The 17765-nt window shown below is 35.5% G+C and overlaps 1 protein-coding gene across 2 annotated transcripts; it reads left to right on the top strand.

Annotated features, from left to right (window-relative positions):
* The first annotated feature begins 811 nt into the window (after positions 1-811).
* Positions 812-16687, top strand: LOC6649128 (plastin-1). 2 transcript variants are annotated; one of them, XM_023179220.2, is made up of 5 exons: positions 812-908; positions 14499-15609; positions 15688-15966; positions 16027-16280; positions 16350-16687. In XM_023179220.2, the coding sequence occupies exons 1-5, from the start codon at positions 834-836 to the stop codon at positions 16539-16541; spliced, it is 1911 nt and encodes a 636-aa protein (XP_023034988.1). In that variant the 5' UTR covers positions 812-833; the 3' UTR covers positions 16542-16687. The 2 variants fall into 2 exon arrangements, with proteins under 2 accessions (XP_023034988.1, XP_002071258.1); XM_002071222.3 differs by lacking the exon at positions 812-908 and adding an exon at positions 13071-13178.
* Positions 16688-17765: the final 1078 nt, after the last annotated feature.

Here is a 17765-nt window from a genome sequence, read left to right as displayed (position 1 = left end):
TTATTAGAATAACAATAATAAACAGAAAAGCGTAATGAGCTTTTTATCTGGTGTTTCTAGCTTTTTTGATATGTTAATATAGCTTTTATACGCCCAGAAGAGTTGGCATCACTGCTCGGCGAAAATATTCAATGTGGTCGGGCGAATTCGTGATGTTGGTTTTTTTTTTAGGGTTGTCGAATATTTTTAAAATATCGTATTCATAAAATTGGTATTTCGATATATTTCCGACAACCCTAGTTTTTTGTTATTGTTGTTTTTGTTTTCGAAGTGAACGCAAGCGCGAGGTTGTGTGTACGGCTCACCGTTCAAAAAACTAAAAGTAAAAATAAAGATCCCACCAAATCAATAAATAAATATTGTTAATATTTTGCAAGTAGCAAATAAAATATTTAATAGAAATCGCAATAAAAGTTAATTGATCGATTGGTATTTTTTTTGGATAATTTTTGTTTTGTTTTCCAAAGTGCATACGATAATAACAACAAACAACTGTAATAATAATAATAATAACGAATAGTGTGTTGCTTTGTTGTTGGTGTGTGTCGGGCTTAGAAGAACAACAAGAGTATCTATAAATTTAAATAGCAATTAAACGATAAATTAATAATAATAATAGTAAAAAGAAAGTGTCTCCGCAACACACTCACACACCCAAACAAACACACACACACACACACTAAAGAAAAGAAGTGCGCGCGGCAAACAATAAGAAAGAGAAGAGAAGAAACAAAAGAAAAACGCCGACAGGCGACAAAAGTTTTTTAATTTATTAAACGAATCATTTGTTTAAATATTAAGAAAGCGACAACAACAACAACTACAACAACAAAATGGCCACACTAAATAAATTTACAAAAACTTTATCCATTGATGAAAAGGCCGAGATTAAAGAGAAATTCACAGAGGTAAGTCGAAGAACAAGAACTCGATTAAACATTTAACAAATAAACAAACAACAAAGAGGCAAAAACAAAATGCCAATTGCATGAGTCATAAAAAAAAATCAAGTGAGATGAAGATGATAATGAAGTAGCAGTGTAGAAGAAGATGAAGAAGAGGAAGAAGCTGGGTCCGTTAACCGGTGCATGTGGGCGTCGTCAGCAGCGACGCGTTGTCGGCGACAGCGACTGCAACGTTGGCCTTGCAAAATCAACCCCCCAGGAAGAGAGGACACACACACACGCACTCACATTTCGCTGCTTTGCGTGTGTGAGCATGTTTGTTTGTAAGGGCAGACAGTTAGGCAAGTGAGTGAGTGAGAGAGAGAGAGAGGGAGGGAAAGGAAGTGTCTGGGGGCAAAAAATAGATATGAACAAGCCAGACTCTAGTGGGGGAGAAATGAGAAGAAAGTTGTGATTTTCTTGGAAAATTTTAATGACACAATTTAACCCAGCCCCCCTCCCCCCATTCTAAGAAACTGCAGCACACGCCCTGCCTCCGCCCCCTTTTGAAGTTTGCAATGCAAATTTGTCACCATGCCGCTGTCTTCTTTTGGGGGCTGCTTTGGATGTGTAGGGCGAGGGGAGCTACGCGCAGACGCATTTTCTCTTAGCTCAAGTTCAATGCCGCTGCCCTTTTCTGTGTGTGTATATGTGTGTGTGTGTGTGTGTGTGTTTTTGTGTACAGGGTGTCTAGATTAGAATTGTAGACTTTGCCAAACCCTGTCTACATATGTATGTATGTATGTATATGCATAACAAAGTATGACTAAGCTTAATAGCGCGCCCCCCAACGCCCCCCTCCACGGCTTTTCGAACCCTCCCCATACCACTACCAACAAAAAAACCCATCGTCTTTCACTTAAATGTTAAATTTCAACCGAAATTCGCAAAAATCATATTTGAATAAGTTCCAACAAAAAAAAAATGTATGACAAACACAAAAAAAACGGCACGTAAAAGACTGCCATGTTAATGATGATGATGATAATGATGATGATGGAGAAGAAGGTGGAGGTTGGAGTAAAGAAAAACCAGTTTCTGCTTAAAATAAAACACAAACCAAACACACACACACACATAGACCGACAGGGAGAGAGAGACACACACACACACACAGATACAGATGCTACAAACACAGATGCAAAAAAAGTCAAGCCACTTGGTGGAGAGCGTGAAAAACTACGTCGTCGTCGTCATCAGCGTCACAGTCACAGTCTCAGCTAAGCCAAGTTCTGACTTGAAAGGGGGAAAATGGGGGAGGGGGAGAACTACATCTTTCTAGCAAACAGATTCCTGGCACAGTGTTCCACTACCGATTAAGTCAGGTCGCTGGCTTGAAATACTTTCTACGTCTAGTTTTTTTTTCATTTTTACATTTTTTCCTCAGAACAAATCAGAATTTTTTATTTTAAAGATTTCTATATGTATTAAGATAGCTTTGAAGAGTATTTCAAAAATGAATTCCTTCAAAAAATAAAAGTTTTTGAGATCTCTAGAAAAGACGTAACTACGATTTAAAAAAAAATGGGTAGTTAGAACTACATAAATAAACAATTAGACTCCGATTATACGGCACGGAAAATCAAAAACACGGTAAATTGAAATCAATTTTTTGTGTGCAGAGATTGTTAAGAATATTTATAACAAAGTTTACAAAAATTTATAATAATATTCAATATATGGAGGCCTAAATTTGTTTTTTCCAAACGTTTCTTAACGTGAAAATTAAAAGATTCATTCTCAAATCGTTTCCGGTTGTTTTTTCCAAACGTTTCTTCACGTGAAAATTAAAAGATTCATTCTCAAATCGTTTCCGGTTGAATTTTTTAGATCTAAGTAGACAAATTAATACGTTAAGCAATGAAAGAATATAATTAATATTGATTTTAAAAAGTCTATCGAATAAAATCTTGCGAACAATCGATTTTCAAGGTTTTCACCCATTTTTCCTTACTGTTGTCTTAGTTAAAAAACAAGTTCAAAACAATTCACAAATTAATACTTAAGTTTTACCGTTACGAGTTATGAAAATATTACAATTTTTTTTTGATTTCTTGACCACTGTAAGCTCAAAAAACAACTGCGAATTATTTACTACTTGGTTTTGCGTCTGGTTCAAGGGGGCAGCGGCCACAACGGGCAATTTTAGTTTAATTTGAATAGTTTTGCAATTGTTGTGTGTGAGAGTGTGTGTGTGTGTTTTGTTTTCGTTTTTTCTTCTTTCTTGTCATGCATTCAGGTGGCCAGCCAACCAGCATATTAACTTAAATTTGTTAATTTTTAAAAGGTTTTTAGCTTCTTTTGGTTTTTTCGTTTTACTTAACGATTCTCTAACTAATAAAATGAAAGTAAAATGCTTGAAAGTAACTCAGAAGAGCCCTTATACTTATATTATGTACAATTCGATTTGCTCCTGAAATATCCTTGTTTTAAAACAAATTCCTAAGAACTCATGCCCTTGATCTGAAGTGCCTGCAAACATCTGGGCAAAGTTACTAAGAGACGTGTTCCCTTTTTCTTTTTTTTTTAGGGCCAAATAGGAAATAGGAGGGGGGAAAAACACTTTAAGTGTTTTTTTTTTTTTTTTGCTGCCAGATCATAAAAATCAAATTCGCTTGATTGCAATTGTGTTTATGCTTTAGCTTTAGCTCTGGTGCAGCTCCGGTCCTCCCCTCCTCCTTCTCCGATTTCTTCCTCTGTTGATGGTTTAACAATGCGGGGGCATTGTTAAGTATATGGGGCATAGCAAATGAAAATGCTTGGGCAAACATAACGATAAAATCCAAAAAAAAAAGAGAAAAAAAATATAAGGATAAACATATAGTACATATATTTAGCACAATGCCCGATGGATGGATGGATGGATGGATGGCTGGGTGGATGGATGGATAAAGTGATGTGATTCTGTGGGCGAAATCAGATTGAGTAAAGTGTGGGCGGACTTTTGTGATCTCTCCACATTTATTGCACTGATTGACACTTGAAAAGCTGCTTTCTGTTTGCATTGTTATTGCTGGTAATCAGCCATCTCTCTGACTGTCGATGTCGATTTGACACTGAACTGACGATGACGATGACGAAAGAAAATGACTAAGCGACTAAGTGCCAGCAAGTTCCGCATACATATATACGCTAATCGAAGAGTAAATTCTATAATAATTTCATTAACAGACAATACTTTTCTCCCATGAAAGTGTCCTAAAAGCTTTGGCTTATCGATATGCACATGCAATTCGTCATTCCGAGGGTTAGAAAGTGTCATAAAATCAGTTAATAGGACGAGCCAAATGTCTAGGAACATTCTCGAAAGGTTTCATAGACATTAGTAGATGTTCTTAAATCCATTAAACACTTGGGAAATTTTAAGGGTACAGCCATCAACGACTTTTCTTCCGGCTTTTCTTTCTTTCTGGCTACTTGCTGCTGAAACGGCTCTGCAGGTTGTTCCATTTATACGATCTTATTGAAATTTGGGGATGTAATGTTTCTTATTGAAAACTATCACACCCGTAAATTTCATAAAGATCCATGGTCGATTTTTCGTTTAGTACCTAAAAATATAGAGGGTCAATCCGGACGATTTTCATATCATATCTTAATCCAGTTAATATATATGTACATTTAGCTTAAATACCAAGTTTCATATCAAGAGATTTCAAATGCGCCTACAGGGATAAACAGGGAAAGGGAACAGAAAATATAAGAATATGTTCAAAAACAGAGCTGCCACACTTTTGCAGATATATGTAAGTACCTAAACACATACATACATATGCATGTACACCCACATAAGTGAGAGGTTTTTTTTGTTGTTTGTATTCTGTCTTTGGTTTATGTTTCGGTTTGTTTTTTTTTTTTTTTGGTTATTTTTACGTGGGAGTGTCAGTGTTAATTGCTGCAAAGCCGCACATTTTTGTTGTTGTTGTTTTGTGAGTGGCAGCCAAACGATGAAGTAAGTAGTGTGTAGTGTGGGTTGGTGTGTAGATGAAGCCAAAGTGCTGGTGAGGAATATTATACATATGTATGTATATACAGTATTTTTATGGTTTATCGGGACTGCCGTTGTTGTTGTTGTTTGTGTTGCATGTTTTTGTGTGCAGGCACATAATTCATTTGCCTGCGTTTATTAGGTCTTTCCCCAGTTTCTCCGTTGCCTTCATCCCTTCCCTTCAAACTGCCTGCCTGCTTGTGTTGTTGTTGTTGTTGCTGTTCCCATTCACATATCTGCAGCAGCTTGGCTTTTATCATCATCATTGTGCATTCAAGTGCATTTTAAGTGCCATAAGGTGGTGGTGGAGAATTCCGAGGACGAAGACACACATACACACACTCACACACACACACACACACACACACACACACACACACACATACACACGCAAAGCTACTTATGCACTTAAACATACTTTGCATTTCCATAAAAGCGCCCTCAACATTTGCTGCATTTCTTTTCCCCCTCTCTCTGTCTGTCTCTGTCCCAATTTTCTTATTTTTATTTTTGTTTTTATTTCTATTTGTACTGCATTTGCAAAAGATTTTTCAATATACATACATATAAATTGTCACTTAAAACGTCGAAACGCACTGTACTTCTCTACGATGATATCATTTTCCATGTGATTGATCGTGGAATTTATTCAGCATTCATCGTGATGAAGTGTCGTGAGACATTAAGACATTTCAAGAATTCACATGGCCTTTGTGGTGGAGTTTCTTAAAGCGTTTTGTTGAATATAACTGAAGTAAAAAGTTTTTGGTGACCCCGACGTATGTGAAATTGTAGGTTCAACCCTTAAATGCATCATTTTAACAGCAGAGTCTTTATAACACTAATATATGTGAATATTTTGCCACTCGGAAACATATTTGTTACAAGTTTTCATCGACTTAGTACTAGAAGTGCTTGGAAATTACATGTTTTCTTATTGGAAGCTTGTAATTATTGAAATTAAAATCTTATTCTTGTAAATAAAAGACGATTTTAAGTTCTTTGCTTTGTTCCTACTATTTGTTTTTGTTTGTAAGCATTGTTTATATATAGAATGTCTAGGATTGTGGAGTATCTTCAAAACGATTAGTTGAAACATTGAGTATTTTAAGTATTTGGTGACCCCGACGTATTGGTTAAACTAAGCCATCTCCTTCTCCCTCTCCATCTGGCGCCTGTATATTTCGGTTGCTTGCCCCAGTGTGCGACGCTTGGTGAGCTAGTGAAAGTGTATTTAATGCGTTGCGATAAGTTGCAGCTGCATAGGCCAGCTTGCTTCCACATCTTTTGCTGCAATGTTGCCACTTGTCATTTGTGTCCTTATGCAAAAAGTTTACTTAACGTTTGATTTTTTTTGTTTTTTATTTTCTCGTTTTGTCGTTATATATTTTTTTTGGTTTCGTTTTGTGTTTTGTATTTGTTTTGCGTGCAGAGTTTCTTGAACTTTGCTGGCCAGTTACCTTTTTCGTTTACCCCAAGAGAGAGATGACAACGTTTATTTTTGTGTGTGTGTGTTTTGATTTTTTTAAATTTATTATTATTATTATCAATTTTTGCCATTTTTGAGTTTTCACTTTACTTAACATGCATATATATATATGTATATGGGTGAGTGAGTGAGATGGGTGAGAGTGGGCGGGTGGAGGAGGAGGTGCTGATGGGGGACATTATGGTTAACAGAGACTTGAATGATTTAATGCCTCATTTCCAATATTTGCTCGAGTGTAACGGCTCCACCTCGGCGTGTGTGTGTGTATTTTTGTCGCTGATTAACTGTAAATTTGTCATAATGAAGTGCAACATTGGCAGCTTTCACACAACGTGGTTTTTTTGGTCGCGTGCTTTCTCCTCACCTGATGTAACTTTGATCATTTATTTATTTCTCTCTCGTTTAATTGCTGAATCAAGCATAACTAAATGCTCATCAACACCACCTACACACTATAGGAAAAACAGCAACAACACACACACACACACAGAGATCACATCACAGCACAACGGCTGCCAAATGAACTGGAAATAACTGGTCATCACGTCCCTTCCCAATTATTCGTTAAAGTGTTTTTCATTTTAAGAGGGGACGACCAAAAAAAAAAAAAAAACAAACGCTTCATTGATTATTAAATTCTGCAGAACCTTTTTCTTTAGCAACAAGTGAATAATTTTTAAATGAACTAGTTCCCCAACCATGAGCAACAAGTTAGTGAAAAAACTAGTTCCCACACATTAAGGATCTCTTCCTGAGAGACATTTCAGCATATATATGACATTTTGAGAGACATTTCGAAAATATATTTTATGGTAATATTAGGAACTTGAAGATGAACTTTTTTGGTGACCCCGACGTAGGCTTTTAGAAAGTACCTAAAACTTTATCTTTTCTCTTCCCTTTCTTTCTCACTATTTCTCTATAACGTTTGGAAATTCTCCACGCAGCACTTTATATATACATACATACATATATTATTGTGGTCCGATCCGCCCAATTTTTACTTAAAACAAAGGGGTGAGGGTGAGAGAGTCATTTCCTTGCATTACAATCTTTTGATTAATTTAAAGTAATGCTTTACTTTGTGACTTGATTTAAATACACACACACGGACACTCAAATGAGAATTTCGTTTAGTGTAAAATAAAAATGTTGCTAATTAACAAACCCCAACTAACTAAATGATCATTTTTCACTACGGTTAGTGATTAGTAAGTGACCGGCAATGAGTCACACGTTTGTAATTTATCCTTGTGACTAATGGAAGTCGTCTCATATATCACATAAATATACATACATACATATGTACATACATATGTACATACATATGTACATACATATGCACGTACAAACATAAATGAATGTACTTGCAATCAGTCGACGAGTGGCCACGCCTTGGGCAAAAGAAACAGCACAACAACGACAACAACAACAAAATAAATATGTATATAAAAAAAAAATCCAATATTTTATTCGTACAAGTTTTTCTTTTTACAATGTCTTGTCCGGCATGACTATGCGATAGTTCAAGACATGCCCTCGCAAAGTCCATCAATTGGGCAAACCCCACCACCCTTCCCGCCCTTTCTACCTCCCCCTGCACTCCCTTGTCTATTTAACGGATATGTGTCACAGTGCTGATTATACAATTTACTTAGCATTTGATGTTTATGCTGTCTTTGTTCGTTTCATTGCTCATATCTGTTTTTATCTTTGTTTGTTTGTTTGTGGTCGCCCTGCCCTATGTTGCCCCCCTGCCCCCCGCTTCCTGCGACCTGCTTATACGGTCGTTCGCATTGCAAATTTCTACATAAAAATTTATTACATTCAAACTTAACTCTTGACTCTTAACTAAACTCGACTCAGACAGACAGACATAGACACGAAACACAACAAGGCATAGAGTCAAATTTGTGTTGTACGTGTTACAAATTTCAATTGACTCGCAACAACAGCAACAGCAGCGGGCGGGGCAGACCAGGCGAAACACAATCTCAACCGCAATGACACCGTTTGACTCTTTTAGCCAGGCGACAAAAGTCTCATTTGAAAAAATGTGTTTTTTTTGTTTCAGTTTCAAACGAAAAATATTGTAATCAGTGAAATGTATTTACTATGTACTCTAATGAAACAGGTGAAATCAACAGAGCATTCCATTCAAGATTTATAATTTATGATGGCAAAATACTTAAACAAAGTATAGAAAAACGGACTTGTTTATTACTTTTCAACTAATCCTTGCAGAGTTTATTTAATTCCAATATATGTATTGGGAAAACCACAAAGAAATAAAAAAACGATCAAAAAGGTCGCCAAAAACCAACGATTTAACTTTTTTTTTTACAAAAAAAGATTCAGTTGTATAGTTAAAAATTCGACCTTTGACATTTATAGATTAAACTTTTTAATAATATTAATATTTTACTTTAGTACACAATAATAAATAACAATAAATAACAAATTGAAAATTAAGTTCGCAAAAAAAATGTTTTTATGATAGCTTTTAATACTAACTTTCAATTCTTTTTGTGGTTTTCTTTGACTTTAATCGAAATCTACAAAAGCTTACAATTTTATTTATGTTTCAACTAGTTGCGAATTAAAAGTGTTGAGCTCAAAAAAACCGTTGTAAGAGAAACTAAATTATATTTCTAAAAATTTTGAATAAAAAAGTTCCACAATCATATTTTATTTTATTAATTGTTAAAAGTTCCATAATCATATTTATTAATTGCCAAACTAAATCTGAATAATATAAATTTTACATTATATTTTCTTTTAATTGGGAGAGTATTTACTATTTTAAAATAAATTTTAGAAGAGTTTTTCTTAAACATAATAGGAAAAAAGTATATATAGGTTAGCCTGAAGGCCTTTGTAAATTAGAATTAATTGTCTTTTACAATTAAATAAAAATAATAATAGTATACATACATAGGCATAATTTGTTAAACTTGTCAAAAGTAAACATTTGATATTGTTAGAACACTTTGTTTTCGTTATTTTTGTCGGTTGTTTAAATAAAGACAAAAAACTTAAAAGAACTAATAATAAAAAACAAAAGGTAAGCAACTATTTGCCTATACTTCTTCTATCACTTGTCATTATGAATTTTTGTTGTACAAAATTGATTTCCTTTGACTATATTTGAAGAGTTTGTTTGCGAGAGAGAGAGAGAGAGAGTGAGCGGGGGAGGTGAACTTCTCCCCCTCCCCCACAATGTTGATTAACATGTTTCCAAATGTTGTTGTTGACTCACGTCCAATCAGCGGTGGATCCATTTTGTTGCCATTGATGTTGATGTTGATGTAATGCTGCCATTGTTGTCGAGGTCGCAGCCACACAAAAGCTGCTGCTGCACTATGGCATTATCATACCGATCGAGATATATACACGTACATACATAAATATTAGAGGAAAAGAGAGAGACAGAGAAAGAGAGAGAGAAATGGTGGCTAAGGTATGTAGGGTAGTGGAAAAACTGCGTGCTTAGCATATGAAATAGGAGTTTTGTTTTTAGAAAAACCGGTTAAACGAAAGTAACCGAAAAAAAGAAGATAAAATGAAAAACAAAAGTCTTCTGTTGTTACCTAAACCAGGTGACATTGCAGTAGTGTACCTACATACAGACATACATACATACATATGGGTTTATGTATAATGTGTCACAGGTTTTCCATATATCAGAGAGAGAGAAAGACAGAGGAGAAAGAGGAGGGTTATTATGCTTACGTCAGCGCAACGTAATCGTGTCACGAAACGCCGTTAAATACAACTTTAACTTGGCCTCTTTAGTCATTCCCAATTCCCATTTCTAGTCTCCCCTACGCCCCCTCTCCTCCCCCTTCATTCAAGCTTCTCATATTCTCTCCGTGTTGGCTTCAGCTAATGAACTTCATTTGCTGTAAATTAACTTTTAAATGACAAAATGTTCATTAACACACACACACACACACAAACTAGAGAGGAGGAGAAAAAAAAACAACAAAAATGTTTAAACATTTCGCACAACATAATTATAATTATACTTGAGCTTAAACATTTGACTTTTGTGCTGACTATCATTGTGTTTCTACTAGAAAGACTCTGCCAGATAAAATGAAGTGATATATCATTAATCTTAATATGCATATCTAGGCATAAGGACAAAGGATTTAACAAGTGTTTTTTCATACTAGTTTAAATTTCAAGAATTCATTTTATTATTATCTAAGACTATATAATAGAGGCATTAAGATCTACAAAAATAAAAAAGAGATAATTAAATAACATAATTTAAGGAGTTTGTTTAAATATAACTAAGAAATTTAACAAAATGGATAGGACATAAATATTCCTGGTAAATGGAAGACGCTACGTATTTTACGTTAAGAATTTTTATGAATTTTCAGACTTTTTAAAGTAAAGTTTTCGTCAATTTAAAAAATGGATGAACAGTAAATAAACTTTTTAGTTGTGCTACATATGTACATACATACATACATACATATATGGCTAATCCGGCACTGGTTAAACCGACTCCGCTTAAAGCGTCCATCCGGTTATAGCGAAAATTCAATGAGTTGGTTTAGTGTGACGATATTTTTGCCTAATTCAACCAGATATGGCGATGTTCCGTAAAACTCGAAGGTTCTTACGCCCACTACTCTCTTTTCTTTTAGCTGTCGAATTATCAAAGTAGCAGTCACCTTAGCAATGCAGCTGAAGGAAACAGAAAGAGCCGAATTTATACATTTTTTTAGGATTTGTGTTATTTTGTTTTAGCTCCTTTCTGTTAGAGCGTCTTCCGGGTATAACGAAGTAAAATAATCGATCCCTTGAGCGTCGTTATAACCAGGTTCCATTGTATCTGGTATCTGCTCTCTCCAAGTTATAATTCCCAAGTGGTTTGGTCGTATAGACGAAGTAGTAGAGAGAACACTAAGAGCTTTTCGATTAACTTTTCACTGTTAATAATGAAGAATTTTGAAACCTTTTATTATTGAAACTCTCACTCGATCTCTCTCTCGTCCAAAAAAAGCCTTTTTTCGATTGCTCATCCTCGTTTTGATTTCCATCTGATTCAGAGCCTTTTATAGTTGTCATTGAGGGAGAAGTATGTAGATTAATTTAACTATATACGGGATATTATGCAACTTTCTGAGAAACAGCAACAATGACAACAACAACAACAAAGTGATTCAGTTGGCACAGCTGTTTGTATGGGCAAAAAAAAAAATTGATTATTATTGCAAATATTGTGACAAGGGATAAGGAGGAGAGGCTTGAACAAATACATATGCACATAAACATGTGTACATTAAGTGCATAATGCACGGACTATATGGAGATATGCACTTGTATTTAAACTAAAAGAATTACTCATTAAAAACCATTGAGTGTCAGAAAGAAAGGGGTTAACTAATAGTGAGTAAATGCCGATTGACGCCATGGTTTTATCGCATACAAAAAAGTTCTTTCATTATCATTTCTTTCTTTTTTTTGCAAAAGGTGTACAAGTGTGTGTGTGTGCATGTGCATGTGTGTGTGAGTGTGTATGTATGAAGTAAACGAATTAAATTTATGTTTAACAAGACATAAGTTAACAAATACCAATTGGCACATAATTCCACTAGCGCTGATATAATGACTATTAAAAAACCAATTACGTTTAAATGTCGTGTCCCCCACAAACGCTAGCTCTCTCGTTCTCTCTCTCTCTTCTCCTAGGGTTGCCACAAATTGTCCCCGTGACAACCCTTTTCGTTCTGCAAAAAATAACCACCAACCTTAACAAAACGTAATCTGAGAGCGACGGCGCAGAGCACTTGAGAGCGGGACCCGATATTGACAACTGATGTGGAGCAAGGTGTTTGCTTATCACAATACAAAAAATTTGACCATACTCCACATATATATAATATATTATATATATATACATATGTATACCTGAGAACTTATATGACTTGAAAACGGGATTTCTCCTTGAAACTATTTTAGAAAAAAGACAATGAATTTTAGCCAGGTATAATGATGAATCAGGACTAATGTAATCGAATGATGACGCGGCTTCATTGCAAATACAAATCGAAGGTGTCTCTCTCTCTTTCTCTCTCTCCCACTCTCACTCTCATTCTCTCTTTTTGATTTTCTGTGGAAAAACGAAAACTCTTTCGACTCTTTGTACTGATAACACTATTCGAAATTCTCATTCATTGTTCGATTTTTGTATTGAATAGAGAAAGGCATAAATAGTCCGCAATGCGGCAGGCGTACGGTTAGTACTCAGTTTTAGCTTGGCCAGGGCAGAACAGTTGCCAGATTGTTAAAATACTAAAGAAGAAGAAAGCAATCCTTACACATTCTCGCGCGCTCTCTCTCCGTCTCTGTCTGTCTCTCTCTGTCTAGCTGTCGCTAAAGCTCTCACTCAAATACGCTCCATCTCTCACATTCTTGGGGGAGTCGTTTATAACGGTTTCATTTGCTTGTCGTATGGTGCTCTGTTCGGTTCTGATCCGTTATTTTGTTTAAATTTCTTCAATAACCAATAGTAAATTCTTCTTCTTTCCCTTGAACAACGATCGCGTGCGTGCGTGTGCGTGTGTGTGTGTGTGTGCGCGCAAATCACTTTTTTTTTTGTTTATATAAATTTGTGTGTTTATTAAGTGCCAAAAAGAAGAAATAAAAAAAGCCGAACAAAATGGCAGATATTATTAATATTGATCAACACGAGACCATTGAGGAATTCAAGCAGAATCTGGAGGAACTTTTGCCTGATGTAACTAACCAACTAAACTTCATCATCATCATCAACAACATTATTATGACCACCAAGAAAAAACTCACGTAATCATTATAACGATTTCATTCTTGACTGTTTTCTTAATCGATAAGACTCACACACACACACACACATCCAGACATATGAGTGGGAGCGAGGGAGAGAGAGAAACACCTTTGATAAAGTGCACGCGCCGCATAAACTGACCCCATCATCATTACTTCCGTTAGATGTCAGTCATATGTATGCTTATCAAAATTTTAGCCAAGGACCATACCACGCACACACACACACACTCACACACACACATACCCCTAGAGATGAGGTGAGGTGAAAACCCAATCGCCAAACTACCAACCCACCTGAAACCAAACCACCTCGCCTCACTCTCTACCATTTGCCGCCCTACAAAGCAAAAAAAAAATATCATTACCATATACGTAATCTGCAGCTATTTTCGATTCGGTTTTTTTCTTTATCTTATCGACAAAACGCCGTAGCAAACGGTGCTGGAAGCAACAATGAGAGGGGGCGAGAGAGAGAGAGAGAGAGAGGGGAAAAGAAAAAGAGCCGCAAACCAAACATAAATTCCACACAATATTCCCATTAAGCAACCTCTCGACCCACCGACCGACCTCTCTACTACCTCTCTCTCTCCACCATCCCATTTCACCCATTTCCCCATCGGTTGAACTTTTTTCTTTCTTCTTTTTTTTCACACTATCGCAAAATCGTTTGTTTGCCCAATTATAATTAAGGGAATTTCATTTTGCTGTTCGCAATTTTCTTCTGTATAAATATAGATTTTTTGTGAAGTAGTTCGCTTTCTTAAGAAATCATAAGAAGCAAAAAGAACTTGACCTTTAGTCAATTATTTACAGTTTTAATCTTTGTTAACAAAAATGTGAGAATGTGAGTCAATTGAAAGCGATGGAAAAACTGTATTCAAAATATAAGCATTCTGATAAGCATTTTGTTTTCCCCTCTTTACCTGTCTATGTCTCTCTCTCTCTCGCTCTAACGCTCTTTAGGGAGTTCCTTCCACCCCTTTAAGCAATTTGCATAAGTTATCTATCTACTATATATACATACATACATATGTAGAAATATGTAATTTGTGGAATGTGTGGAATAAATTTTAGTTCGGTCTTTATTTTTCCTTTAAATAATATGAATCATCATCTTCATCAATGATCGAGAAATCAAAACGATGACCAGCAGCGATGGAATCGATTACTCATAGCACTTTAAAGTTTAAACATATTACTCATACGATTTCTATTTGGTTTTTTTTTCTTTTTTCTTTTGGGTTTTTAGTTGGATGCCAACAAGGATGGTTTTATTGATCTGCACGAGCTTAAGGATGCCCTCAATCAGGTGGGCTTTAAGCTGGCCGGCTATCAGGTGCGTGAGATGATCGATGAGTTCAAGAACAAACAGCGTACAGCCCATCAGGGTAAATTAAATTTGGAAGAATTCGAGACACTCTGTTTGGATTTGAAGAGCAAGGATGTGGCCAGCACATTTAAGACCGTTGTATCGAAAAAAGAAAATCTGGAGACATTGGGGGGCATGTCGAGCATCTCATCGGAGGGTACAACACATTCGGTGCGCTTGGAAGAGCAATTGGCCTTCTCCGATTGGATCAATTCGAATTTGGGACACGATAAGGACTTGCAACATTTATTGCCCATCGATGCGGAGGGCAAACGTTTGTATCAATCCATTAAGGATGGCATCTTGCTGTGCAAGATTATCAATCACTCCTGCCCCGATACCATTGATGAGCGAGCCATAAATAAGAAAAACTTAACCGTGTACAGAGAATTTGAGAATTTAACATTGGCTTTGGTGTCGTCGCAAGCAATCGGTTGCAATATTGTTAATATTGATGCCCATGATTTGACCAAGGGCAAACCCCATTTGGTATTGGGCCTTCTGTGGCAGATTATTCGAATTGGTCTATTCAGTCACATTACACTGGACAGCTGTCCGGGCTTGGCTGGCCTCCTGTTTGATAATGAGAGGCTCGAGGATCTTATGAAAATGTCCCCAGAGGCCATACTCCTGCGTTGGGTCAATCATCATTTGGAACGTGCTGGCATTTCCCGTCGGTGCACCAATTTCCAATCAGACATTGTCGATTCAGAGATCTATTCGCATCTATTGAAGCAAATTGCTGGCAACGATGCTGATGTAAATTTGGATGCATTGCGTGAATCAGATTTACAACAACGTGCCGAAATAATGCTCCAACAGGCGGCCAAATTGAATTGCCGTAGCTTCCTTACATCTCAAGATGTTGTCAATGGTGTGTACAAGCTGAATTTGGCGTTTGTTGCCAATTTGTTCAATAATCATCCCGGTCTCGATAAGCCCGAACAAATTGAGGGTCTTGAATCCATTGAGGAGACACGCGAGGAGAAGAGTAAGTTCAATTCAATTCAACTCAATTCTCTCTCTTCCTCAGAGCTAATCTAATCTTGTTTTCCATGTATCCATGCAGCCTATCGCAATTGGATGAACTCAATGGGTGTGGCTCCGCATGTAAATTGGCTTTACTCGGATCTGGCTGATGGTCTGGTTATCTTTCAGCTGTTCGATGTCATCAAACCGGGCATTGTCAATTGGAATCGTGTCCATAAGCGTTTCACGCCATTGCGCAAATTCATGGAGAAGCTAGAGAATTGTAATTATGCAGTCGATTTGGGCAAACAATTGAAGTTCTCGTTGGTCGGCATTGCTGGACAGGATCTAAATGATGGCAATGCCACACTCACATTGGGTAAGTTTCCAACAAAGCATAAGAAAACTTGATTCTATTTAACAAAACTCTGAATTATAGCTCTTATTTGGCAATTGATGCGTGCCTATACCTTATCCATATTATCGCGACTGGCCAATACGGGTAATCCCATTATCGAAAAGGAAATCGTACAATGGGTGAACACACGCCTATCCGATGCTGGTAAACAATCGCAGCTACGTAACTTTAATGATCCAGCCATAGCCGATGGAAAGATTGTAATAGATTTGATTGATAGCATCAAAGAAGGCAGCATCAATTATGAATTGGTGCGCACCAGCGGCACTCAGGAGGTAACTAAACACACACACGCACACACAGAGAGAGAATAGTTGGTTTATATGCTCTATTTTTATTTGCAGGACAATTTGGCTAATGCCAAATATGCTATATCTATGGCACGTAAAATCGGTGCACGAGTCTATGCTCTGCCAGAGGATATAACCGAGGTGAAACCCAAAATGGTAATGACTGTCTTTGCCTGCATGATGGCCCTGGACTATGTGCCCAATATGGATAGTGTCGATCAGAATAATCACAACAACAGCAATTAGATCAGCTTAAATCATACGTATATATATATATATATATATACATATATATATATAAAAACCATATTCACTATGTAAACGAAACGTACATAAAGTTAACTGAAAACTAACAACAACAAAAAAAAAAAAACAAACAAAACATAAAATTCCTTCCTCTTCTACTATTTTTTTATATGCATACAAAAACCCAAAACGCCCAACCCCCCCGTACTCTACACGCCCACAAAACCACAACAAACAAAAAAAAAACATTAAACATTTTTTTAATTGTATTATTTTTTTGCTATTGTATTTAAGCGTAAAATGTATTAGTTTTTTTTTTTTGTTTAAAAATTTATATAATTGTTTAATATACATATTTAAAGAGAAGTGAAAAGAAAATCAAACAAAAAGGAAAAAACGAAAAACAAACAAAAAAAAATTACTTTAACCTTATTTTATAAATAAAGGTTTTGCTTTTTCTGATATAAGTTCAAAATGTTTAACAACAATGTGCAAGATTAAGAAAACAAATTTGTAATCAAACAAAACAACAAAAGAAAAAAGAAGAAAAAAAAAACAAAACAGAATTAATAAACTAAAATGTGAAAGAAAACATAAGAGAACGAAATTCAAGTGGGAAAATATGTAAAATATATATATATAAAAACATAATAATATACATAAATTTATATATTATATATACGCCTATATATATATATATATATTACCATATACAAAACTATACGTTTGCATAACGACAAATCGAAAGATATATATACATATGTATAGAGATAGAGAGAGAGTGAGAAAAGCTAAAAGGAAGAAAACTTTGCGACTAGTGCGGCAATTTTTCTTTATTTTTGTAATTTTAAGTGACTTTTCGTTTAATTGTGTTTTTTTTTTCTTTTTTTGTTTGTATAATTTGAGTCTAATCTGTTTGAAATTTGATTTTGTTTTCGTTGATTTGTATCGTTTATATGTATAATTTAAATGCAAACAAAAGGGAATAGGCCAATTTATGTTGGCCACTTAAAAATAAAATAAAATTCAACGTGCAATCAATCGGGCGTATATCTGACTATATATATATATATAAATATATATTTATGTATGTGTTTAACAAAACAAATTCAATTCAATTAATTTAAAGTATTTAATGCGTACGCAAAACTGAATGGAAAAACAAAAAACATAAGTCTATATAAATAAATTATAAAATAATAAAACTAAAAGAAAACCAAAACT

The sequence above is a fragment of the Drosophila willistoni genome, assembly GCF_018902025.1.
Source record: "Drosophila willistoni isolate 14030-0811.24 chromosome XL unlocalized genomic scaffold, UCI_dwil_1.1 Seg141, whole genome shotgun sequence".
NCBI lineage: Eukaryota > Metazoa > Arthropoda > Insecta > Diptera > Drosophilidae > Drosophila > Drosophila willistoni.
Note: the sequence above shows the minus strand (reverse complement) of the source record. Positions and strands in the feature narration are given on the sequence as shown.

What these genes read in the sequence shown, in the direction of transcription:
- LOC6649128 (XM_002071222.3), top strand. Translation starts at nt 13,101, where the DNA reads ATGGCAGATATTATTAATATTGATCAACACGAGACCATTGAGGAATTC. An exon ending in GGAGACACGCGAGGAGAAGA is followed by an intron (nt 15,610 to 15,687) that starts GTAAGTTCAATT and finishes GTATCCATGCAG; the next exon opens with CCTATCGCAATTGGATGAAC. An exon ending in CAATGCCACACTCACATTGG is followed by an intron (nt 15,967 to 16,026) that starts GTAAGTTTCCAA and finishes TCTGAATTATAG; the next exon opens with CTCTTATTTGGCAATTGATG.